Genomic DNA, 26,894 nt, shown 5'->3' with positions numbered 1-26,894 from the left:
CTCTATTGCGCAGCACTTTGTTTGCCAAAAATAAAAGGGTTTAATTTTCATTTGATTAGGATAAATTAAATGTTAGTTTTTTTTATGCCTTCATCTGATTACCAGAAAAATTAAGAACATCTTATAGGGCCCTATTATTGTTTAAGAAAGGACCCTATACAAAAAAAGAATAGGTTTAAAATACAGGCCTGTGGTTCTTAATTTCTTTTTATTAATTCACTATTTGTAAATCTTTTTCAGTCAATTAAGATGAGATGCAGTGGAGATTAAGAATTAGAGAACAACCTACAATTTCCTAAATTACAAGGTCACTGTTTAGTTTTATTGGGGGTTATCCTAACAAGAGTAAAATATATTCTGAAGCACAGTATAGAAAACTTCCAGTTATTGGTGTTAATCTGGCACAATTTCCTTAATTATCTGACAAACCCTATTTAAGTGGCAGCCTAACTTTCCAGTTTTTACTTACTTTGCAAGATGGTGAGCCATTCTAAAGTAACTCAAACCCTTCTGTAGCAGGCTGTCCAGATGAAGGCCAATTTTCTTGAATATTGCATCTTTACAATGTCACTAACTCATTTAAGTCCCCCAAAAATGCAGGTCATACATGAAAGACAAATGCACGAGAGGACAGGATAATGCGGAGAATCTCAATGGGGAATCGTTTCAACACTGAAACTGGAATTGCTCACCAGTTCAGCGCTGAACAGGGTAAGGATCTGTCTCGGTATACAGTCTCTCAAGAGAATTTGGACTGAAAGCCCACTCTGCAGTGACCAAACCATTCTTCAGCAGAAAGAATCAAAAGGCTAGACTAACCTTTGCTGAGGAGCATGCTGTGTGGACAGAGGAGAACTGGTCCAAAGTTTACTTCAGTGATGAAAGCAAGTTTAGTTTATTTTGGTCCGATTGGAAACATTATGTTCAGTGTCAAATTGGGGAAAGACTGAACCCAAAGTGTGTAAAGAAGTCAGTGAAAGGTGGAGGAGGAAGTGTCATGGTTTGGGGGATGTTTTCTGCAGCAGGATTTGGGCAGAGAGAATGCAAATATTTATCAGAACCCCCCGTGGCAACATACTTTTCCTTCCCTGAGTTCATGACCCAATCAGCCTGCAATTTTCATGCAGGACAATGCCCCGTCACACAGCTAAATGGGTAAAGCAGTTCTTTGAAGCTGAAAACATTGAAATAATGAAATGGGCAGCCCAGAGTCCTGATTTAAACCCAACTGAAAATCTCTGGAAAATCCTTGGTGACATTATGGCTAAGAAACCCACTACAGTCATCGAGCTCTGGAAGAGATTAGAAGAGTGGACCAAGATCACAGCAGCACAGTGTGAGAAACTAGCGATGTCCTGCGGCCACAGATGAGCTGAAGTCATTCAGCGCAAGGGCCTCTACACTTCCTAATGTTTGACTGCTGTAACCTTCAGAGATTTTAGTTGTAATCTTTCTTCATGCTAGTGGTTACTGTTCTCAGTGGTGGTGTAGGGTTTTTGTTGAAATGCCTTGGTTATTGTGTAAAACACTGTTCTACTAGCAATGGTATAGCCACAACTAAAATTCCATTACATTATTTCTAAGTCTTCATAAATGGTTCTCTAATTTTGATGTCCACTGTACATAAAGCAGCTAGTGGACACCACATACTGACTGCTACTTTTGATATGTCTGTAAAACGTGTTCCATGTTTGTGAGTTATTGAATCTTTTTTATTTTCATATAAATATTAGATTGTTTCTGTCAAGTGGATATGTTTGTTCTGATCTGGATTATAATTAAATATAATATATATATAATATTTTCATTTGATGTGGTCATCAATCAATCTAATGAGTCAAAGATGTCTGTCTCCAGTACATTTGTTTATTGCAACAAAACATTTTTACTGAAACAGAAAAGTGTGACAAATCAAACTACCCTTCCCTAAGGAGACTGGTACTGGTGGTAAATTCAGATCTGAAAGGGTGTACAAAATGCATTCATACATGATTTTTTTCAGAGGTTTATTTAAATAGATATGAAAATTACTAAAATAACTTACTTCAAATGCGTTATTTAAAAAAGATCACTCAGTTTAAACCTAACCAAAACTGTAGGATTAAATTAGCCATTAAAAGCGGTCCTACTATACAAAAACAAACAAACAAAAACATACATAAATAAAAACCAGTTCTGGTCCAAAAGTGCAAACATGTTTCAAATTATAGGATAAATCAATCAGTCCACCACAGTAAAGAGTCACCTCAACTTGCAAAAATATGTTACGCACATTTGCTTTTAGATCACTTTTTCTTGCAGTAAGTCCCAGAGCATGATCAGGGTTACCCACTAATCCCATAACAGCTGACAAAAGTTAAAAATATTAATGTTTCTGCTAGATTAGTCCTCAAACATAGAGAATCCAGATCCCAGCTCTTTTTTAGCCAAAGCAAAATTAGTGGTAGGCATAATAAAATAAATCTCACTCGTGTGCCTATAGCAGCACTTCACCAGTGAGGTGACAATTTCTTGACCAAGACTACAGTAACCTTCAAATTAAATCTTTAGTCTGGTACTCAGTCTCTGCAAACCCTTCAGCGTCGTTCTTTTAGACTTTGGAATGCAAAGTGGTTGGTTTGTCAAAGTCCTCGATGAATATCTTGTGCTCTAAAGCCGCAGCTCGGTGTCCTCTTTTGGTTCTGGAATCTTTGGGAAGGCGACGTGTGCACCTTCACGTGTCTGACCGAGAGCAGATGCGATGACATCAACGGCTAGGCTAGTTGTGGCCTCCACAGCTTCAGGTGTCGCTCCTAGTGTGGGGTTCACTTCAACCACATCCATCACAGAGAGTAAACCTGTGGAGTACGAAAAACAAAATATTAGCATTACAATTTTAGGATTTATTTGATTTCAAAGTCATCAGTTATGTGAATGGTAGATCTGTACCTGTGTTATGGATCTCCTCTGTTACATAGATGCCCTCTCTATAGGTCAATCCTCCATTAACGGGAGTTCCAGTGGCAGGAGCCAGGGACGGGTCAAATGCGTCGATGTCAAAGCTGAGATGGATTGGTCTTTGTTTCCTGATGTAAAAACAAATAACAGTGACAAATTATCATAGGTTGTTTGATTGTGACGTAGTGTACACAGATTAAACTGAGATGAAAGTGCTACATTTCATTTAAAGTTGACATTAAACATACAAGTCAGGTTAAATAAGGCCACATGCGAGCTTGTATCACCCCAGAAAACTACTTTTCCCCTATTTACAGGGTTCAATAGCACACAGGAGGACTACATGGAGAATAAACAGCAATTTGTTGCTGGTTGTTTACAGAAGCACCATTACTAGTTAAACAAGTGTGTATGTTTTTCGCAATATCACTATACCTTGCCAAGAGGTGATCCAAAGTGACCTCCATTACCCTCTGAATGCCCATTCTGTCAATATCCCGCATGGAGAAATATTGGATTCCCAGGGTCTTCAGGATTATACTGAGAGAGAGCAATAAAATCAAATTGGTTAGTAAAATAGAAGTAGTGATGCTGTTTTCTCTTTCTCTTTATAAATGCAGCACACACACATAGTTTGTGCATTATAGTGGATTCAACACTGAATTGTATCTGATTTAGTGACAGTCTCATGTTGACTTAATCATAAACATTTGATTTTGTGCCCTCCTGGCGGTTACAGGTAATGTCAGTCATATAAATAGCCTATGGATGGTCACAGTTGGTGATATAGTAGCATAGGCTTCAGAGAACAAACAACAGGTGCCAAATTCTGGATGACAGAACATAGTGTGCTTACTGCTCGCCAGGATCCACATCTCTGAGGCCGATGTAGACCAGATCTCTGGCAGACAGGAAAGGCTTCATCCAGGAAAATCCAGGAACTTCTGGCATCTGCAGGTAAAAAAGCAGATGATAATGGATTTAGATGTTCTAAAGGGCTTTCTGGAGACAAATTACTTGTAAGTGGAAAAGTCAGGTACAAGTGTTACCTCCTTTGAGATAAAGGAATCATGTCAGAGATTCTATGATATCAACATTTCTTTTAACTGTTGACGTAATTTTGTGCATGAATGCTAATCACCTTGTTCTGCAGATCCTTAAGTAAGAATGCTACAGACTGGCCGTGGAGGTTTCCAGAAGGTGATGTCAAAGGGGTGTTGATATCTGCGTGAGCGTCCACCCATATCAGACACAGGTCAGGGCACTGCTGAGCGTGTCCTTCTACTGAACCAATTGCCAAGCTGCAGGGAAGAAAGCATTACAAATGTTAATGTTTGATGATTTTGGCCCTTAATAGAACAAATTCAACACCTTTTGAGATTACATTGAAATTTTTCATTTGTCAGACCAATTTTGATTGGAAAATGTTTGGATTCAGCTTGCTGGAAATTCAAACAGCTTCTTGAGTCGGAAAGACAAACCTTGACCTTTCAGAAACAAAGTGATAAAGCTGGTCTCAGTTTGGCCGGAGCGCTACAACATTCATTTGTGCTTGTGCCAAAAAGACATAAATGGAAAGACTAGTGGAATAAGTAACTAATTATAAGCACTCACAAATATATACCAAGATAAAAGGCTTTGTAGATAAAAGTGTGTATTTTTAGCCCAAGAAAAAAAAAAAAAAAACTTTTAAGACTTTAGATAAAGAAAAAAAAAAAATCATGTACCTATGGTCTCCCCCCAGCATGATGCAGGTGTGTCCCGCCCCCACCGCACCGCTCACAGCTCCTGACAGCAGCTGATTGGCACGTCCAACTGTGCGTGGGAACGGCACGTGCATGAAGTGCTCATCTTTTTCCAGGTGCTTGAAGGTCAGGTCTCCAAAATCATGCACAGCGTAGTCTACAAGAAGACAGGACATATAAATAATCTAATGAGTTGTCAAGGTTTTCTTCACATGACAATGGTGTTAAAGCTTCCAAACTTTCAGCCTACTCTTACCAAGCTCATGCTTCTTTCTAAGACTGTTTGAGTTCTGTCACTGAATCCCAGTTTGAATCTGACCATGTAGTGTGATATAGAAATGTAGGTAGGACCCCCCATAGGTGGACACTGATGACGGTCTAAACAGCTGATGGGGCCCAGGATGACAGAACCAGACCAGCCGCGGTGACTTTGTGACAGTGTTGAATTACTCATCAGATTTTATATGACCAATGATGGACTTGCATACCATCAAGTGCCCTCTTAACAGGAATAGATGTGATCACCGCAGCCCAGTTAAAGTTTAAATAAGTGTTTTTAAAATACTAGATGTTTTTTGATTGAATACAAGAGGGAATTAAAGAGTTGACCATGATAGAAGCATGAGGGATAGTCATCATAAACTAGGACAGAGGTAAGGGTCAAGTTTGTATTGACTTAACTGCATTCAAAGACTTCAAGTTCATGTGCAGTTTTGCTCAACCAATTTTTTGGATTTTGAGAGTGAGTAATTAATCAAACACCTTGCCATATGCAAGACATTTACAACCAACAGTTGTAAAGACAGCAAGACATCTATATTTGTTGCATTGGATAAGGTAAGCTCTGATATAGTTTTGTCAAGAATGCTTGCCATATATGGTGCTACGGTTATTTTGACAACTCCAAACAGGCGATGCCAAGCGCCTGCTAAAGTGATGTTAAAGTAAATCACCATTGCATCATTAGATTGTGTGTGTGTGTGTGTGTGTGTGTATGTATGCATGTATTCTGATCAAGGCTTTTTCCTCAAGCAATCCAACGTCCTAAAGTGTCCCAAGAACAATCCCAATAAAATGTCCAAGAGAAATAAGTCTGTAGAAGAGCTTATGAGACTAAATAAATAAATAATAATAATAAATAAATATAACAGCTAAGGTGAAACGGGGTCTTCGAGGCTGTGTCACTTGTTCATAACCACCGACGGAAAAAATCTCAGGCTTAAGATAGCAGGAACTATCGCATTACATGGAGAACATGTAGTTACGTAAAGCAAGCCTGCGCTCGGCACGATGTTTATGTGATTAACAGCTGACTGTGTGCAGGCGAGACTGCGACGTGACTTGCACATTCCGACCAGTAACTCCGGAATGTCATGACTCTGAAGCGTTTGGATTTAAAGACGAATCACGCCTTCTTTCCTGTTTTTAAAATTATTTTATTATTACTATTTGTAATAGCAGTAGCGGTTAAGCATGTCAAAACTAAAATTAAAAAGATGTAACGGCATCTCTCGCTACAGTACCAGTAGTGGTGAACGCGCGCGCAGTGACGGTAACGTGGTGGATTCTCGTGTGCTTTTTTTTTTTTTTTTACAATCTATGGCACGGACAGATACACTTCAAAATGAAGTGAAAATGCTCATCTTTTTCCGTGTATCAATACAACCCAGGTGAAAAACAACTGCACTTCCATAATGTACTTAAAGTGCTCTATTTTCGCGCACTAATTTTGTACTTAATAGCGGTAGCTAAATACATTTTTTAAATACAAAGTTATTATGTTAAAAGTGCATTTTAGTTAATATTCATGATGTCTTAAAATAGCACAGTTGAGTACACTTAGATGATCTTAAGAAGTAATAAAGGATCATTTTTAGTATATTAAATACAAAATTAGTGCGAAAATAGAGCACTTTAAGTACATTATGAAAGTGTACTGGTTTTTCACCTGGGAAACACGGTAGGTTATGTATAATAATAACAATATTATTGAGGAAAAACTACAGTAGTCGTTTATGGAATAGATAGAATATTTCACATACATGACCTTTTAATGCATGAATGTTTCTGAAAGAAATAAGCACGGTTTTGTGTTCTGCTTCTAGGATTTTGTTTAACTGCTTGCCTTAAACATTTAAAAATAATATTAGTTTTTGCTTAGGTATATCGAAAATGTGTCAAAAATCGTGAAATTTTAGTGGTATTGCTGTCGTGACTACTGTAGACAGGACGTTTTTCCTTTCCACCTCATTCTTTCCAGGGAGAAAAAATAATGCATGACACATTCATTGTTTATTTAGTTCATAAGGAATAATTAATTATGGAAACTTGTAATTAAAAACCACTGAATGTTCTCCAGTAATTTGAAGCCAGCCGTGCCAGGGCTTTTGTTACAGGGTCCTGGCGGGAACTGCTTTCACATTTACTGGCAGCGGTTAATCCACGACAGAAATCCCATGACCTCATCGGGTTCATTTCGACCCAAAATAACATCTGCCTGTATTACACTGCATTCAGGTCCTCATCTTTTTTACATGAGTCTGCAGCCCGAGCTCATCTGAAACCTTATACACTCACTACAACCCTAATGGCACAAACATTAATAAGGCCATTAAACTTTTAAGCCCCTCTCTAATCCATTCCTGTTTTCACACCTAACTTCACATCTCTGCACCCTCTCTTTCTGAGGAATTCTAGAACTTTTTGTTTCACTTCTCACTGCTGTAACGTTACCTCTGTAATACATCGCTTTTGTTAAGGGTCATTCACAGAACGCAAGATGCAGGCAAGGGATATGACTTAAAACTTAAGTTCCATTTACATTATTAACAGTTGAAAGCCGCGTTTTCACCTAGAAAAAGACAACGGAAAAGCAGCGCAGTAAATGTGCAAATGGGCCAATAAATCGTTGCTGAATAAAACGCTGCTTTGAATAGACGAGTTTGCTGCTTTCAAGTTCCCCACTGCGCCATCCCCACTAAAGTCTATTGTGAATGATAATAGCCTATTGTTATGTGCAGCGGCAGGTCGCCTCATAGCATCTCTGAATGGTTGGAGGAACTGCAGTGACTCACGTAGGCCTACATACTGTAAATCTACCCCTCCCTTTCTCTCTCACTGCGGCCAGACAACATCCAAAACTTCTTCACTTGACCGAAACGCTTTCACTTACAGTATTCCAGTCATAAAATACTAGTCACACTACTATTGCTAACGTTACATAAAATCGATTGTGTTGTAAATTCATTCACGTTTGGAACGTTGGGTGATGTAACAGCGCTCTCTTTCTGATTCGCAGCGGTCTGAACCAGGTCTGAACCCGCCACGAAATTATTTAAAGATACAGTTCACCTTAAAAACGAAAATTGTCACGCTCGGTTAGTCTAAAATATATTTACCTACTTGTTTCAAACATGCATGACTTCTTTACAAAATTGTTTAATAGGCAGAATGACAACCTCGCTCGGTCATCATTTTAACTTTCAATGCATCGAAAAACGATGCAATAAAGTGAATGGTTACTTAAGCGGTAAGTCCCAGTTCTAACGTTAACGTTAACTTTCACGATGACAGAATTTCATATTTGGGTGAATTATCCCTTTGAGTTCCAATGCATATCTATCTATAAATCTATCTAACGTTACCTATATCTATGTAGATAGAGAAATACATAGTAACACTATAGATGTACTTACCCAGATTTGAAAGTTTTTCCACCAAACCCGCATCCCGGATGGCTTTGGGTCCATGCTCCACCCCTCTCCTTTTCTAAATGAAAATCGTAAAAAATATCGTCACATCACTATGTTATACATCAGTGAGTTTATGCGAGTTCTAATGAAATAAATCTGTATTTTTTACCTGTCCTTTGGAAAACGGAGCTCCCAAAATAGCAACAGATTGCGATCGGCTCGGCTGGCAGGAACTCAACGAGGATCTCAATAATCTCGACAGTGGTCCTCTCAAAGCCATGTTGACTCAACCGGAGAGTTCTGAAATAAAATACAAAAACGCAGCGGAAGGTTGTCTCGAACGAATAGTCTGTCGCTCGATGTGGCTTTTACTCTTCTGGCTCAAGACTGGCTGTTGAATCTCAAAGAACTGCCACGACGTTTTTCTTTAAATCTGCCACTCAATTCATATTCATGAGTTGGTGAATAGCGGAAGGTAGCGCTTTGGGTGAAATCTTAAGACCGTCCCCCAAAATCTAACAATCTTCCAGCATCCAATTGTTTAAGGCAGCTTCGTCTGCTCAGTGCGGCGTGAACCACGTTTTTCTATTCATAGAGGGGGCAAACCTGCGTCACACCCGATGACACACCTCCCCTCCAGCCAATCAGAAGCTCCGGCTGTGTGGGTTTGTTTCGGTGAGCGTGGCTTTGGGCGAATGAGTGGCGTGAGAGATGGGGGGCTTTTTTGTGGTGTTGGAAATTTCCATCTCTGCACTGCCGACTGCATGTTTTTTTGGCTTGCCTAATGTCTCGTCAACAAATTCCCATCTTACATGTACAGTGGACCAAAACAGATCCAGTGTCCATAGCATGGCTGCACGACTGAATATTTATGTTCTTTAGAAATGTCTGTAATACTAGTGTGACGAGGTGTGGCAGGTCGTTGGCAATTTTGGCCTAATTTCAGTGTTTATATGCACTAGCAAATGCACCGAGGTTGATTTATAAACATAACTACATATTTATAGATAATTCATTGAGATTTATTGATTGATCAGTTTAGTTTAGCTCATCTGTAATAAAGAGTACACATGGAGAGAGTGATTAGTGAATATAGTCCATATTCTCTGCACTTTGGCTCCATCTGGTGGTACATTATTTTTAGATTATTATTTTTTTTTCTTTTTCTTTTTTTACATGGTTTCGCTGCTATCGTAATCATATGGCAGGGTTACATGGCCATATTTTGCATTTAATGTCATATTGAATTTGTGTTTATCTTAGACTGCCTCGGTAATGCATTATTTGGGCGATATTATTGCGCCTTTGAAATAGTTTACTATTTCTGCAAAAAGAAAGTCAGCTGGACGTTCGGTGGCGCTGTAGCATTAATGTGATGTTGTGTGCTGTATATCAAACTAAGCATTTCCGGGATATTTTCTGGTTGGGCAGAATGTTTTTAGTATTTTTTCCAAAGCACAAAAGTTTCATTCCTCTGGGGGGCGCTTGCTGGCTCAAAAAGCAGAATTCTCAATTCGATCACATTCAAATCTCAGGATGTTTGTACTGAGCACATTATCAATCTAAAAATCGTATCAAAATAAACGAATTTGAACGATTTTTGTATCTGACACTGAAAAAACACCATCCGCCTCATCTATCATAGAAGTCAATAAATCATAAACAAATGTGATTGGTCCGTCCGATTTGCGATGAGAAATGTATCAGGTACCACGTGACAAGGCCGTCAGCGTGCTGCTTCAGCAGCGTTCTTGACTATATTTATCACACTTACAACTTTTAATAATCGATAAAGAGCAAATTCTCAGCGAACACTTGAGAAAACATGAGAAATATAATTGTTAACCCTCCACCTATATTAGGTCACTAGCTCCGCCCATCTTTACCAACAGTTTCATGCTGAACTGCCGTTCTTGTCGCTGACGATATTTTTGGGATTTTCTATGGATGCTCTTTATTATGAGAGAAACGCATGACCAAATCAAAAGAGAAACATTAAATATTTTACTGAACGTGGCGTTATATATCCATTCCTGTGGCGGATAGGAGGTCTTCTTATTTTTAGCGGCGTTGATACTAAAACCGAATTGGGTGAGTCTTAAACAATAATATAGTAAATACAGAGGAAACATCTTTATTTTCCAGCCGGCCTCCTAGTTCAAGTAGGGTATAATGAAGTGTAGAGATTTGTTGTGGATGCAATGAATGTTGATTCGTATGGTTCATATTATAACCAGAGTGAAATCGCAGTTAAGCTGACTTTGTATGGCCAAACGCTCTTTGGATCTGACACAAAATCTCTCTGACAGATCGGTGTATCAACAGACATGTCATTCCCTCATCTGAACCAGATAGCCCAGTTGCCCCCTGGCATTTCTCCCACACAGTTTGCTGGGTTTCCCGCCACTGTTCCTGCGGGTACGTCATGAAGATAAGAAATATGTATATTCATATATATCGACAGTGAAGTTCTTAACCTTTGTTTATATTTATTTTTCCTCAGCAAGTCCGATAATCCCAGTCCCTGTGGGAATGATGACTCCCTCTCCAGCGGTATGTACTGCTTAAACGTTTGTTTTGAATATGAACCCAGTTACCAGCCTGAGAATCATTTCCTGGAATATTTCCAAGAAAATCTAGTTTTACAACGTGCCATATAAGCGTAATGTCTGTAAGATATGCCATTCACAGATCCTAAACACAGAGACCATACCAGATCTTCTGGTTCTTTACCCCTGACCATTTAAAATAATAAGCATGCAAGCTGGTTATGCATCCAAATTCAGATGCGTGGAACTGTCAGAGAGGTTGTGTTTATTGTACTCTGTGCCGTTGTACTTTACTGTTTGTTCCTGAAATACGCTGCAGGTTTTGGTACAAACTGCAGTGCCAGTGGTTCAGAAGCTGACTAAGGACTCCATTGGCACCCGTAACAAGGACTCAGAGGAAGGTACGGGTAACAACACAGGACCGACCACCACAGTGTTTGTGGGAAACATCTCAGAAAAGGCTTCTGACATGTTGGTGCGGCAGTTGTTGGCGGTGAGTTATTCTATAAGTTTTATCTGCGCAATAATATTAAATCTCAGACACATCACCTGTATAGAATTAGTTCACTCCAGAAATAAAATTCTGTCATCTTTTACTCACTCTTATGTCATAAAGCACATCAAATATGGTAAACGGAAGTTCAAACTTACTTGCTTGACACATGAGAACCAATGAGGTTTGTTGCTGATTGATGTGCTGTATGTATGTGCGCTGACCAAAAATATCCTCATTTTTTTTTTTCGAAGATAAATGAAAGTCGTGTGAGTTTTGAGCAATATGAGGGTGAGTAAATAAGGACAGAATTTAAATGTTTCTTTTAAGTTGAGTAATGCATTCATTATTTGACTTGATGTTCATGGGAACGTCTGTGTTATGTAGCATTTAGCTCAGAATGTTTTCATTGTCAGCTTGTCACAACATACTTTTTCTTCTCTTTTGCAGAAATGTGGTTTAGTCCTCAGCTGGAAAAGAGTCCAGGGGGCTTCTGGAAAACTGCAAGGTATAAAGAAAGACTATAATAATCACCAGTGCATAGTGTGTCAGTCTTTTGTAGTCCACTGTTATTGACAAAGATCTTATTGGTAAGTTCTAGCAATGCAATTTTTTTAAAGAATTGGTATTTTCAAATTTAGTTTGAATACTTTAGGCCCAGCAGTTTAGATGTTTCTTAAGGATGTCTATCCAAGATTGTGCTAGTAATTGTTAACATGGGCTGTCTTAGGCAAACTAAAAAGGAATATGTTTAAAAAGATCAGACCTTCAGCTTTCTAAATTTGTGTCTTCTGTCCGCCATGTCTGACCCAACGTTGTGAACTTCATAGATTTTTATGTGTGTGTTTGTATGTGTAGCTTTTGGTTTCTGTGAGTACAAAGAGCCAGAGTCCACGCTGAGAGCTCTCCGACTGCTCCATGAGCTGCAAGTGGGTGATAAGAAGTTACTTGTGAAGGTAGACGCAAAGACGAAAGCTCAGCTGGATACCTGGAAGGCCAGTCAGAGGAGACGAAATGGGGTAAACCAAAAAAAAATTATACTTTCATTCAGCTAGGACACATTAATTAAAATAATGAGCATGATTGGTCTCCAAATCAGCATATTAGAATGATGTCTGAAGGATCATGTGACACTGAAGACTTGAGTAATGGCTGCTGACGTCACAGGAATAAATTATATTTTAAAATATATTAAAACAGAAAAAAGTTACTTTAAATTGAAATAATATTTCAATGTATTACTGTTTTCATTTTATCTTTGATTAAATAAATGAAGTGTTATGCCAAAGATACTTTCAGACGTAAGAGAATGAAAAAATAAAAATAAAACATAAAACTCAAAACTGAAGTTGAATGGTAGTGTGCTCTACATCAATATTAACATATCTTTCATATGATTGCTTATCTGTTTCATTGATTGAAAGAGCTTGTTGGTGCATGTCAGTCTCAGAGAATGTCCCAGTTTAAAAGGAGTTTGTAAACTATGATAATTGTCTGTTACATACAAATACATATTCCCTATACAGGCTCCTCAGTCTGGAGAAGAGGCTAAAGAAGAAGAGGAGGAAGAGGTTCTGGACGAGGACACGAAGCGGCGTGATCAGATGGTGAAAGGTGCCATAGACGGTCTGATCCGGGAATACTCCAGTGAGCTCTCAGCCTCTTCACAGGATGCTGAAGCCCATCAACGCAAGAAACGTAAAGAGAAGAAGGAGGTATTTTTACTCTCACCATGGTAACCATACTGACCTACCAGCCCTGTCATAATGACTTAACTGAAATACTGGGACATTTTCTAGAAAGTTTTACTTAATGAAATACTCTGTCATCATTTACCCACCCTCACGTAGTTTTAAACCCGTATTACTTATTTGCTTACTTTTTCAAAATACATCATATGACAGTAAGTTGTCATATGACTTCGGAAGAATAATATAGCATTGAAGTCAGTAAAGTCATAATTTTATGGTGTTTTGTATTTTTTGTAGCTTGAAGCTCCAGTCTCCATTTATTGTAATTGTAATTGTAAACATCAATTGATACATTATTAAAAATTCTAATTTTGCATTCCACAGATGAAAGTTAGTTTTGATCAACATAAAAATGAATAAATGGTGACAGAATTTAAAATTTTTTGTGTAACTGTTACTTTGTAAGAAGTATCTTATTGTTGCACTTAAAGGTCATTTATTAATATTTAATTTATCTGCTCACATGGTCTAATCAGTTTTACTATTTTTTCCCCCCAGGATGATATAAATGCCATGGAGCTGGAAGATGACAAGCGAGACCTGATTTCCAGAGAGATTAGCAAATTCAGAGACACACACAAGGTAACACACTACTTTCTTTTTTTTTTCTCTCTCTCCTTTTCTTAGCCTAGTCTGTGGACTGAAGACGGCCACATCTAGAGTACTCTAAACTCACATTATTATAACTGAGAATACACCTCAGTAGAGTAAATTCACACAAATAAATCTGTAGGAATTTGAGATATCCTGCCCATTTTAGACAAGCTGCATGAGGCAATTTTTAAATCCAAGAAACAACATTGTTCACGTTTATTATAAATAATGCCTCTTTTGTTGTGTTATTTCACCTAGCAGCATCCAAGCAAAAGATCTAACAAAACGAATGCTTAGAAATTTGTCAGATTACAACTTTAGAAGCTGTTATCTGAAAGAATGATTATAGAAAAGAGATGGCTGAAGCCTCTTAGATTGTTTCTCTGAGTGGCAACAATGGCAGCAGATGGGCAGGACCAGTTCAGGCTAGATTTACCACACAAGAAGTGCATGAACGAACTGTAAACCTCCCTCTAAAGCTAATCTGTTCATTAAACCCCACCATTACGGTAGAGGTCATATGGTGACTAAAGCAAGATGAATCTCAGAGCTTTGGAAAAAGTTGCTGGAATAGAGGATGTAAGTATGAGCTTCCTTTTCTATTCTTCATATCTTGGGCGCCCCCTTCTGGAGGATCCACAAAGGTGCAACTGGCTCTGAGTCTCAGAAATGTGGCACTGAGGATGCCTTAGTGTTATAAAGACCCACTGAAATGTAACACACTTTGATGTATTGACCTCAGGAGACAAACTGTAATCCTGAATGTATGTGCGTTCGGCAGAAGTTGCTCAATAAATCATATTTTTGGAAGGTGTTGTGTGGGCAGAGCTCAGTGAACCTTTGTGAGTCCTCTGTGTAAAGCGTGGTTTTGGTGAGAAATGCAGTACTGAATAACCACTGCAGTATTTTTCACTGCAGTCTGAGGGGGGCGCCCTTTCACAGCACGCACCAAGCTGAAGATTCCTCAGGTAAGAAGTCGTTTTTTTTTTTCTTGTCCCATTCCCTCTTTATCTCTGTTTCTATCTGTTGATTTTTTTTTCTTTTTTTTTTTCTGTTGTTACATTACATTTGATACAGTAATACAGTACAACTCTGATATGTTATCCGAATAGAATTTGCCCTTATCTGTGTATTTAAGATGGTCATATTATGAGGAATCAAATTTTCCTTGATCTGCTTGATTGTATTATGGAAACAGGCTGATCAAAAAGGTCTCTAATCATTTAACAATGTAATGCCATCTTATTAAGACTTATTGAAGTAAAGCTTAATTGAACCTAACTGCAAACCTATAACTTTAAGTGATAGAAGTCAAAATAGCCCTAAGGGTCAGTGCAAGGGTAAAAAATGGGCATGGACGGACTAATTTAAATGTGTAAGTGGAAAAAATGAATAATAAAAGGTATTTTATATATATATATGACCCCCCAAAATAAGATATAAAAATAATAAAATAAAAGCTACCGTCTCAACCAGTTTTCATTGTTTATTGAGAGGTAAGTTCACTAAAAATATACTTAGCATACTAATTTTTTGGCTCACTAAATTTCAGCGTCAGTTCAACATCTATTCAATCCCACTTTTTTTGTGCACATCTTTTTTTGGTCATGCTCCTCATTTCTCTCTGTTTTTTCTTGCATTTCCTCTTCTTTTGTCAGCGTTCACCATTCGGAGCAGACAGTTCTAGTACTCAGCAATCATTCAGTAAAGCAGACAATATCTTTTCTGTTGCTATAGCTATTTGAAACTTCTGTTTCTGTAACCTCTGTCTCTGCATGGTCAGCGTCTGTATTTATATTTGTTTGTATTTGTTGGGTGACTGAGGCCTGAGGGACAGCAGAAGACGACACTTGGGTGAGATTCCACCTATCTGATTTCATTCATTTTGCCAAAGTGAATGTATTTGGATGATACAGTGTATTACGGATCTCTGAACAACCGATTTAAAAATAAATCAGTGATTGGAAATAATGAACATCGTTTTAAAATCTGATGTTGAATTATGAGAGAAATACATAGAGTTTGTTTGGAGTAAGGATGTACAAGTTCGATACTAACATAAAGAAGTGTAGTATCAGTCAGTTTGGTACCCGAGGACTGTCTGACTGACAGGTTCGTATTTCTGAGTCTGAACGGTCACGTCTTGGTCAAAATGGCCTTGAGTAGGTATTCATGTAAAGGGTCAGTTTGTCTTAAAGCAATAGACAAAGAATACCTTTGAAGTGTAAATGCAGCCAAATAGATCTGTTGCTGTGCATTGTGTTGTTATTATTAATCAAACACTGCTGTTTGCTACTTTCCATTTTTAAGTTTTGTTCAAATTAATATATATAAACTGCTGTCAAATCAATTAATTGTGATTAATCGCATCTAAAAGTTTGTTTACACAATATATGTGTGTGCTGTGTATATATAAATATATACACATACATATGATTTATATTATACATGCATATAAATTTGCATGTATTTCTTACATGTATACATGTATGTGTGTGTATTTATATATACATATAAATATACACAGTACACACATAATGTGTTAACACAAACTTTTATTTTAAATGCGATTAATCGTGGTTAATCGATCTGACAGCATATACATACTTTTTTTTTTGGAAGAACACATTAACACAATCTCACCAACCCCAACCCCTTTTGAACATAGTGAATTTATAAAGCATATTAGTTTTTGCTGTTGCAATGAAATTGATATTCTACTTGTATTGGTACAGACTACAGATTTTATATTTATTTTTTTTGTATCACAGCAACCCTGGTAGGGAGTATGTTTAAGTATATTTGTATGTATGTGAACTGACCCACCGTACCTCTTTTAAAGGCCTGGCAATGAAAGCATCTCTGAACACAAAGAGATGTCTACCACAGACAAATGTGTAGTCTCTTCAAGTCATTCATATAGAAAGCCTCTTTAGTGCAGTGTGGCCTCTATATCCTACCGTGAAAATTATTATTTGCTTTGTTTTAAATATTTCAGATATTTTTTTTCATGGTTTCTCCAAAATCATGTGTAGAAGGATGAAACTTTATGTGGGAGAGGAATACTGTGTGTGCATCTGTTTGAGTGTAAGTGTTGAAATCATGAGATTTTCATCATACTGAGACACTGGCTTCATTATTTAAACCTCTTTCTGTTTCCAGGGAGATTCTGGAACTTTGCCCTTGTTCTATATGTGTGTTCTCACACTTACATGAACTAATATCTCTCTTTCCCCACCGGAACCCTGCAGAAACTAGAGGAGGAGAAGGAGAAAGAACGGCAGCAGATTGAGAAAGAGAGGAGAGAAAGAGACAAAGAGAGAGAGCGAGAGAAAGAGCGACGTGATCGGGAGAGAGAGAAGGAGCGGGAGAGAGAGAGACAGAAGGAGAGAGAGAAGGAGCGAGAGAGAGAGCGAGACCGCGAACGAACGAAGGAGAAAGAGCGGGAGAAAGAGAGAAGCCGTGATCGCAGTAAAGACAGAAGCAGATCAAGGTGTGTATGACTATAGAATCTGTACAAACATCTGTATTTTTTACCTGACCAAAATATTGCATAATAAAGATGTGCAAACTATGACAATGTGCAAGATTTTCCATGTTATTTTAAAAGACGTCATGGAATCAGAATTAGTTTGTGGCTTTTAGTGCATGTCTGTCCATATCAAAGAAGTTGACTACTTGCTAGTGTATTCCTGAAAGTTAAGCTATATATACACATTTGAAATGTATGGGCTTCTGGAAAAAACTAATGTAAATAACTTTATTTGTATAGCACCTTTCAAGTAGTGTTTCTCATGTTGCTTCATGTGACATAATGCGCAGAACACCCAAAACTATAGTTTATAAATAATTAAAAGAAATACGACAATTTAAAAAGTAACAAGTAACTAAAACTAAGAGTGAAAAGAGTGAATAAAACAAAAAAAGTCCATCACAAAATATTAACAATGTATTTTACATAAAATAAATAAAAAGATTATAAAATATAGAAAAAAAGGTGTTTGATAAAGGTAATATTTTGTAATATTTCATTTCATGGGGTTTAAGTCTTCTAAAGTAGAATATTTAGACATTTCTGGAACCATGTAAAAGGTTCAGCTAGTATCTTTGTCTCTATATCCTTTGTAAGTGTTGTTTATCTTCTGTAAGTAGTATAATTGCTAGTTTCTAATGTACAGAATAAATGTTGTGTGTGGGCACGTTGTGTTTTGAAGGGAGAAGAGTCGAGAAGAGAAGAAAAGAGAGCGTGAGGAAGATGAGGAGGAGGCGTATGAACGACGAAAACTGGAGAGGAAGCTACGTGAAAAAGAAGCAGCCTATCAGGAGGTTTGGAATCAAAAATGTACCGTTTTAGATGATTATAATGGAACATCATGGATTTCCTTGCTCTTTGCACTTTAAAAATTTGATCTACTCTAAATGGTCATGTTAAACCAATGTATGAGGTTTTGGTCCCTAAAAGTGCAGAAAGGCTGGTGAGAGAAAATTTGTGCCGTTCTAGAGCACTGCTTCTGTCTCTGGAGCTCTGTAGTGTCCTGCTTCTAGATCATCTGCCCTCTTTTATTCTCAAATGCAGTACAAACAGATCTGTGCTTGTAACCAAACACAGTAAGATAATGTGATGTTTGTCTTTTACAGCGCCTGAAGAACTGGGAGATCAGAGAGAGGAAAAAAGCAAGGGATTACAGTAAAGAAACAGAGAGAGAAGAGGAAAGACACAGAGAGATGGTAAGAATAAATGTTTTAAAAACTATTACCTATCAGAGTTTATTTATACACATGATGATAGAGGTAAAAACTTTTTTTGCAGAAGTGGTTTAAAAAATGTCTTTTCTACTCAGTTGGACGAACCATAATTTCAAGCAGTCATCCATTGTAGCCGAATAGATTTAAACTGTTTAATGCAAGAAGTAATATGATTATAAATGTCTTTACTGTCACTTTTGATCAATTTAATGCATTCTTGCTGAATACAATTTTTTATTTATTTTAAAAAAATATTTCTGTACACAAACCTTTGAACAGGTAGTGTACTTATATTTTTACTAAAACATTTTTGCCATCTTTTTGTCTGATCTTTTTTGTCATATTTTTGAGTCATAGCACAAGGAAGGAAATTAGTCTAATGCCACACTCTGTAGGAAACTTAATGGCCACAAAATCATCAATATACGTCTTTCCTTAATTAGTTCCAAGAGAAAATTATTCAAATAAAACGCTTTTTTTCTGCAGACTAAAGAAGCCAAGCGTCTGAAAGAGTTCCTGGAGGATTATGATGATGACAGAGATGATCCCAAATACTACAGGTACAAACCCAATGAAAGGATGCAAATACTTAAATGTCAAGGTAGTTGAATAACTGTAATGCAGTTTTTACTCTGTGTCAGGGTTCTGCCATAAATTTCCAGGAGACGATCATAGAGGTTTCAAAAATGTTCATTTTTATTCACTGCCCCATATTCTGCCCACAACGGTACCGAATACCTAGTTTCTCGGGGAAATAATTTCCGGCTCAAATACACTACAGGATGTCTACCTCCATTTTCTTCCTGCATCAGGACCGCTCCTAATCCCAATTCAGACGCATCGGTTTGAAGTACAAATGATTTTTCAAAATCAGGACTACGCAAAATAGGTTTATCACTCAGCAACCCTTTTAATTCAAGGAATGCTTTTTCCGTGGATACTGTCCACTGCACTTTATTGGGATTCATCTTTTTAATTAAATCCGTTAACAGTGGTCGAAAAATGGGGAATAAACTTCCGATACCAAAAATGAGCGAAGTTGTTTCTTTGTGGCTGGAAGTGAACAAGATTGAATAGCCTTGACTTTTTGCACTTGCGGCTTAATTATTCTGTTTCCCAACACATACCCCAAATACTCCGTCTCTGTTTTAAATAGGGAACATTTTACGGGGTTAATAGTTAGACCAGCATCTTTAATTCATTGGAAAACTGCTTGAAGATGTTGAAGATGATTCTCCCACGAGGTGCTAAATATCACAACATCATCTAAGTAAGCCGCCGCAAATTCTCCTACCCCATCCAATACAGTATCCATCAATCTTTGAAAAGTCGGGGGTGCTCCGTGCAACCCGAACGGTAAAACCCGAAAATGCATTAGCCCCCTTGGTGTCCAGAAAGCAGTTAACTCTCGCGACTCCAAATCCAGAGGCACCTGCCAGTATCCCTTATTTAAATCAATGGTACTTATAAATTTAGCTTTGCCGAGTTTTTCAATTAACTCCTCAATACGAGGCATTGGATATGAATCAAATTTAGAGACTGAATTTATATAGCGGAAATCAATACTAAACCTAAGGGTATTATCTTTTTTTGGCACCAATACCACCGGATTACACCATTCACTCTTCGACGATTCCACTACACCCATTTGCTGCATCACTGTTACCTCATCCTCAAAAGCCGTCAGCAATTGTTCAGGGATACGATAACTCATTCGTTTTGGCGAAGCATTTTCTTTAAGCACGATACTATGCTTTATAAGTGTGGTACAGCCTGGCTGATTTTTAAACAACTCTGGATCACACAACTGCTGAATTTGAGCTTGCCGTTCTACAGAAAGATGGTTAAGATCAACGGGCGGCGACTGTTGACTACTAGGTAAATATTGTTCTTCTACCTCTTCCTCATCCTCAACCAGCCTAATTAAATTAACAACTACACTCTCACTCTGTGGATACCATTTCTTCAACAGCTTAATGTGCAACACTCGATGTGAACGTGCCTGTCCTGGAGTCGCAATCTCATAGGTAGTTGTTCCTATCTTTTTAGTTACTTCAAACGGCCCTTGCCATTTACCCAGAAGTTTATTTTCAGATGTTGAAATCATCACGAGAACTTTCTGACCCACCTCAAAAGATCGCGACTGTGTTTTCCTATCATACCTCGTCTTTTGTTTTTTCTGCATTTCTCTCAAATGTGCAGAAGCAAATTCATTCATTTGTTGCAACTTTTGTCTCATGGCTAACACATAATCGATTACATTTATTTTGGTTGATGTCCCCGAATTCCCCTCCCAAAGTTCTCTCACAAGGGACAATGGTCCCTGCACTTCATGACCATACATCAACTGGAAGGGCGAAAACCCGGTTGACGCCTGCGGAACTTCCCTATAAGCAAACATGAGGTATGGTAACCACTGATCCCAGTCGGTCCCCACCTCATTCACGAACTTACGAAGCATTTGCACTAGAGTTTGATTAAACCTCTCTACAAGCCCGTCCGTCTCAGGATGATAGGGAGTTGTTTTTAACCCTTTTATTCCCATCAGTTGATACACCTGTTGCAGGAGTTGGGATGTGAAATTCTTTGGAATACCTACTCTTGAGAAGAATTGGACCAGACAGGAAGCGATGGCCTTAGCTTTAATATTTTTTAACGGAAACACCTCTGGAAATCACGTCGCATAATCACAAATGACCAATATATACTTATAGCCGGTCTTACTTAGTTCCAGAAGGCCTAAGATGTCCATTCCCAGCCGCTGGAAAGGAACATCAATGACGGGCAAAGGAATTAAGGGTACTTTGCGAGGTTTGCGAATTTCGCTGTATTGGCATTCCGGGCAAGCTTTACAAAACTCAGCGATGTCTTTAGACATCCCCAACCAGTAAAAGTGCTTACTAATTCTAGAATGGGTCTTACGCCTCCCCAAATGTCCTGCCCACGGAATGGAATGCCCCAACGTCATCACTGTATTTCGTACACTAACGGGTAATACCACTTGTAATTTATCCCCGGTTTTACGATACAGCAAGTCATTCATTACACAAAAAGATCTCCCCTTAAACATGATTGCATTCGACCCTCTTCCCACTGCCTCTACCACCTGGGAATACAATTTTGAAGTTTCCGCATCTTCTTTCTGCCGCTGCCTCAAATTTTCAGGAATTGGAACCTGATCAGCGTTCAACAGTTTCTCAGGTTCTGTTAGTCCTCTAACCTGCACTATGGTTTCTTTAAATTTTTCCTGTCTTCTTTCCCTCCTAGACTTCTTCATTTTACCCTGATTCACAGACAATTCAGAATAAAAAAAAGGCAAAGACAACAAGGAGTTTTCCTCTTCCTCACATTTGTTTGCTTTGAGACCGTGTCAGAACTACGTTACAGGTATCCTGAGGAGGTAACAGATCCATTAGAGCGGGGAAATCATGACCTAAAATCACGGGAAATGGTAAATTCTGTGCAAGTCCTACCTTCATCAAATAGGTTTGGCCCGCTATACCCATATACACATCAGTAACAGAATACTGCCGCTCCTCACCGTGAACACATCTCACTATTACCGGAGCATCCCTACTAGCATATAATTCGGGTACCAGCTCTGATTCTACTAGGGTTTGCATGCAACCTGTATCTATCAAGGCAGTGACTTTTTTCCCATTCAACTCAACAGTTCTTATCACATGCTTTGGCACAGAAAGATTAGCAGGTTCAGGTACAGTCTCTCGAGGCACGTAACACACATTAGTAAGTGTCTTTGTCAACTGCGGACACATTGACTTTTTATGACCTAATTGACCACATTTATAGCACTTAATAGTCTCGGAAACAGAGACCCTGAAGTTCTCAGTTTGTTTTTCACTTGTTTCTAGACCTACTTCCTTGAGATGCCGAACTCGGTCGTCGAGAAAATCTATCTCGCGCCGTCTTCCAGCGAGAGAGGCTCCAGGGTTCCGCTCTACGTCGTGATGCCACGAAAACATCAGCTAGCTGTGCCGCCTCCTCAGCAGTAGACGGGCCGTGTTCTTTAATCCACGTTTGCAATTCTGGATTAAGCATCCGCAAGAACTGTTCCAGGATAATTAGCTCTCCGATCTCCCGGCTCGTTCTCTCTGCCGGTCTCACCCATTTCTGATACAAGTCTTTCAATCGAACATATAGCTCTTTAGGGGTCTCCTCCTCCTGCACCTCCATAGCGCGAAATCTCTGTCGGTACGTCTCCTGGTTAATGGAATACTTCTTCAAGATAGCCTCTTTTACTTGCGCGTAATCAATTGCATCTGCAACATCCATGGCCACATATGCACTGCGCGCCTTGCCCGTCAGCAACGGGATGAGTCTAATGGCCCAGTCTCCCCTCGGCCATCGACAAAACCTCAGCAATCCGTTCAAACGTGGTTAAATAATGTTCGATATCATCCGACTCACACAGCTGTTGCATCCGTGGTTCCGGCTGCGCATACCCATGGCTCATATTACGGGAGCCAGTAGAAGCTCTTGGCAACTCATCTGGCTCAGCACCTCCCCGGTCTCGCAATTCCTCCAACGAAGTTCGCTGGCTGACCTCGCCTTGAAGTAAACGGAACTGATGCTGAAGGGATTTCCATCTCGTCTCTTGTCGAGCTGCCTCTTGTACTTGACGTGCCTCTCTCTGTTGCTGATCTCGCATCAACCGTTGAAGCATCCCTTTAAGTTCCGTCAAGTCACCCTCCGACTCTTCATCAGACATAGCTTCATCGCATCCTCCATCAGCATTTCTCCCTCATCGGGCACGATCTCGACGTCAGCGGGAACAACAGCGCGCACTACCTTCTTGGGCGCCATTCCTTCAGCACTAGACTCCCTATAAGCGACCTCCTTCTGGACAGAATCCCACCGCTGCCACCATCTTGTCAGGGTTCTGCCATAAATTTCCAGGAGACGATCATAGAGGTTTCAAAAATTTTTATTCACTGCCCCATATTCTGCCCACAACAGTGCAGATAAAATGGGAGCTCACTCATACACAGAATGACTAAGGAATGAACTTTCAGCACAACTGAGTCCTGGGCCTTAGATGTTTCTCCAGGGATCCCTCACCAGAACTGACTCAGCCATCAAAAATTGAACCCTTTTAACAAATCAGACCAAACCATTTTATAATTACAGGGGGCCTCACAGGATCTTAATTCAAAACTTTTGTACATCATAAACAAAAGTAATGTAATGTATACAAATAAACTTTATACACTTATGAAATTACATTCAACAAAACAATAACAGAAATAAACTAAAACACAAAAATAGACTTTGTACATAACTCCAAACAAACCCCAAACGGTCCCCCAAACTACATTTCCCATAACTCCTAACCCAAAGATACAAAGGACATCAGGAAATGCCGCACTCTTTTAATACCAGGCCTTTGCTCCATGCTGCAGTTATGGATCCCGGCGGAACCACGGGTGAGATAAACAATTCAAATAATTAAATAAATTTAAACCCATTTCTGTGTAGTTGTGATTTTATTCAATCACTAGCGTGCACTCTAGTAAGGAACTGGGTCGCTCTTAGTTCTTTTAATACTAGCATAAAGAGTCAACCTACACCTCTAACACAAAATATTTTGGGTAAATAAAAAAAAACTAAAATAAAATACACAAATTTATAAATAAGCAGACAAACAATAAAAATAAACCAATTTAAATAAAATATGTACTAAGTGTGGCCTTAGCCATCACACTCTGCAAGATTTTGAAAAAGGTCTCAAAATATAAATAATTTTAAATTAGCATTTTACAGTAGGTGACAATATATTCTGTTGTGTTCAAATACATTATCTCGCCCCTGTCTATAATTCTTGTCTTGCTCTCTTTTTGTCTCTTTCAGGGGCAGTGCATTGCAGAAGCGATTGAGAGATAGAGAGAAAGAGCTAGAATTAGATGAGAGGGACAGAAAAAGAGAGAAAGATGAGTTGGAGGAGATCAGACAGAGACTCCTAGCAGAAGGACACCCAGACCCTGATGCTGAACTTCAGAGGGTGCGTATGTGTGTGCATTTTTATGTCTGCATTCGTCTGTGTCTGTGCGTCTAACTTAGTTTTTTTGCCTTAAAGATAGAGCAGGAGGCCGAGAAACAGCGGCAGCCTCCTGTAAAGCAAGAGCAGAGCGAGGAGGTGCTGCACATCTCCCATGAGGAGCATCAGAGAAAGGAAGGCGCGGAGCAGGAGGCGTACTCCTCAGACAATAACATCACAGACCGAGAGGAAGACGAAGAGGAGGACGATGATGACCAAGAGGTCAAGCCATGCTTGAAGCCCACACTCAGACCTGTTCCAACGGCGCCGTCTATCTCTTCAGCCAGTGGCAATGCCACGCCCCTCACACCTGGCAGCGAATCACCACACGCCGTCACGTTGCATGAGAACCCTTCACATGAGGCCCCGCCCACAGAAGAGCTCAGGCCTAAAATAGGCCTCAGTCTCAAACTAGGTCTGTGTGTTACTTGAACGATTTTTAGCTCTTTCTGTAAGGAATTGACAAAAGCATTGGAGCTGATGTGCAACAAATTCAGATTTAGTGAGACATTTCTTATATAGGAATAGGAATATCGGAATTACTTCATTATGCTTTATTGTTATGATTGAGCTTGACCCCTAACCCTTGTTTTAAACATCTAACCCTCGATAGTAGTTAGGTTTGGCATCTTTTTAAATTTTTTTAAAGAAATGAATACAGCAAGGATGCATTGTTGAATGAAATTGACAGTAAAAACATTTATAATGTTACAGATGGTTTCTATTTCAAACAAATTCTGTTCTTTTGAACTCTCTTTATCAAAAAATTCTGAAAAAAAAAATCACATTTTAAAATAGAATACAGTTGAAATAATATTTTTTTTACTCTGTTTTTGATCAAATTTTTAAAAACAAAACACAAATCTTACTGACTCCAAATTTTGAATGGTTGTGTACATTAATAAGATATTCAGTTTTCATAATTTTTTTCAGAAAGTCTTTCTCGTCCTTTGCATCCAATGGTTTCAAACTGCTTTTTGACTCTCAGGTGCTGCAGGCAGTCCTAAATTGCCCCAGGCAGGAAGACGAAAGGCTCTTGCTGCAGTGGACAGCGTCTTTAATAAGTTTGATGAGGAGGAAACGGAGGAAGCACCCAAAAAGAGGAAGCTGGTACCTCTCGACTACAGTGAGGATGAGAGGGGAGGCCTTAGCCTAGATGGAGCAGAGGTCACAGGGTTACGGCCTGGTGTAAACACAGAAGAGAAACGAAAACATATCAAGAGTCTGATTGAGAAAATTCCCACAGTCAAACAAGAGCTGTTTAATTATCCGCTGGACTGGAACATGGTGGACACGGTGAGAGAAAAGCTATTAGTGTGACTGCGGCTGTTTATTTGTATATTTTAGGTTGTAATTGCTCATCATAGATATTGAACAGTTTATATGCGTTGATGTCTCTTTTGCCCACACAGACATTGATGGACAGGAGGATCCGCCCCTGGATCAATAAGAAAATCATAGAATACATTGGTGAAGAGGAAGCCACACTAGTTGACTTCGTCTGTTCAAAGGTGTGTTTGTGTCTGTATCTTAGTGGGAATATTGTCTGTTTTCCATTCTCTGTATTAATGTGTTTTGTCTTGTTGCAGGTCATGGCTCACAGCACGCCAGAGGGAATTCTGGATGATGTTGCCATGGTAAATAGCACATGGTTTGATATTTGCACATGCTCCTAATAAATAATATTGGGTGAATCTCACAAAACCTGTCATGTCAGTATCATCTCTCATACTTTAATATTTATTTTCATGACAATTAAGCACATTTCTCATTACCAAAGTAGTTTTAACAATAAGCATTTTGTAGAAACACAGTAACATTTTTTTTCTTTTCATTTTGAGGTGAATTATGGATTTTGTTAATGTTTTTGTTAGATTCACCCCTTTACTGTGTGGATAATCATGGGTGTGTTTCCTACAGGTACTGGATGAGGAAGCAGAAGTGTTTATAGTGAAAATGTGGAGGCTTCTGATCTATGAAACAGAGGCCAAGAAAATCGGCCTGGTGAAATAGCATGAACTGAGAGTGATAGAAACACGCAGGAGAGAGGATGAAGTGAATCTGACTTCACTCTCCTGCTTTTAGAGCCTTTAAATTAAAGTATGGTGGATGAACACCACAGACTGATGCACTTCAACTCTTCCTATATACTCCAGAGGATTAACTGCACAGCTACCAGTGTGAATGAGTGTGTGAATGTGTGTGCATGTGAACACTGGTGTGTGTGTGCGTGTGTGTGTGTGTGTGTGTGTGTGTGTGTGTGTCTGTGTGTGTATAATAGGCATGTGCCAGTTGGTCTGACTGCATTGCCAAAACCGTGTAAAAGTCGGAA

At 38.9% G+C, this 26,894-nt stretch overlaps 2 protein-coding genes across 4 annotated transcripts; one reads left to right on the top strand and one right to left on the bottom strand.

Annotated features, from left to right (window-relative positions):
• Window positions 1-1,844: 1,844 nt before the first annotated feature.
• Window positions 1,845-8,960, bottom strand: arg2 (arginase 2). Its single transcript, XM_058795653.1, has 8 exons — window positions 8,544-8,960; window positions 8,378-8,450; window positions 4,665-4,839; window positions 4,079-4,238; window positions 3,794-3,888; window positions 3,373-3,477; window positions 2,929-3,065; window positions 1,845-2,837 (listed from the first exon to the last, which is right to left on the bottom strand). The coding sequence occupies exons 1-8, from the start codon at window positions 8,652-8,654 to the stop codon at window positions 2,650-2,652; spliced, it is 1,044 nt and encodes a 347-aa protein (XP_058651636.1). The 5' UTR covers window positions 8,655-8,960; the 3' UTR covers window positions 1,845-2,649.
• On the top strand, window positions 8,412-26,830 carry rbm25a (RNA binding motif protein 25a). 3 transcript variants are annotated; one of them, XM_058795648.1, is made up of 18 exons: window positions 8,412-8,499; window positions 10,684-10,792; window positions 10,878-10,927; window positions 11,243-11,416; window positions 11,867-11,924; window positions 12,275-12,435; window positions 12,943-13,131; window positions 13,666-13,749; window positions 17,013-17,254; window positions 17,976-18,087; window positions 18,400-18,489; window positions 18,994-19,067; window positions 24,376-24,526; window positions 24,602-24,977; window positions 25,551-25,858; window positions 25,975-26,073; window positions 26,152-26,199; window positions 26,483-26,830. In XM_058795648.1, exons 1-18 carry the CDS (start codon window positions 8,455-8,457, stop codon window positions 26,573-26,575), a joined length of 2,463 nt encoding a protein of 820 aa, XP_058651631.1. In that variant the 5' UTR covers window positions 8,412-8,454; the 3' UTR covers window positions 26,576-26,830. The 3 variants fall into 3 exon arrangements, with proteins under 3 accessions (XP_058651631.1, XP_058651633.1, XP_058651634.1); XM_058795650.1 differs by lacking the exon at window positions 8,412-8,499 and adding an exon at window positions 10,054-10,465; XM_058795651.1 differs by lacking the exons at window positions 8,412-8,499; window positions 10,684-10,792; window positions 10,878-10,927; window positions 11,243-11,416 and adding an exon at window positions 11,671-11,707.
• The last annotated feature ends 64 nt before the right edge of the window (window positions 26,831-26,894 follow it).

The sequence above is a fragment of the Onychostoma macrolepis genome, chromosome 13, assembly GCF_012432095.1.
Source record: "Onychostoma macrolepis isolate SWU-2019 chromosome 13, ASM1243209v1, whole genome shotgun sequence".
Lineage (NCBI taxonomy): Eukaryota > Metazoa > Chordata > Actinopteri > Cypriniformes > Cyprinidae > Onychostoma > Onychostoma macrolepis.
The sequence above is the reverse complement of the archived record's forward strand: the minus strand, read 5'-3'. Positions and strand labels throughout refer to the sequence as shown.

Excerpts from the sequence above, each read along its gene's own strand:
- arg2 (XM_058795653.1), bottom strand. The coding sequence starts at position 8,654 with ATGGCTTTGAGAGGACCACTGTCGAGATTATTGAGATCCTCGTTGAGT. Across the intron at positions 4,840-8,377 it reads GGAAAAACTTTCAAATCTGG|ACTACGCTGTGCATGATTTT; the intron begins GTAAGTACATCT and ends GTCTTCTTGTAG. Across the intron at positions 3,066-3,372 it reads TTGGATCACCTCTTGGCAAG|GAAACAAAGACCAATCCATC; the intron begins GTATAGTGATAT and ends TTTTTACATCAG.
- rbm25a (XM_058795648.1), top strand. The coding sequence starts at position 8,455 with ATGAAAATCGTAAAAAATATCGTCACATCACTATGTTATACATCA. Across the intron at positions 10,928-11,242 it reads TGATGACTCCCTCTCCAGCG|GTTTTGGTACAAACTGCAGT; the intron begins GTATGTACTGCT and ends AATACGCTGCAG. Across the intron at positions 19,068-24,375 it reads GATGATCCCAAATACTACAG|GGGCAGTGCATTGCAGAAGC; the intron begins GTACAAACCCAA and ends TGTCTCTTTCAG.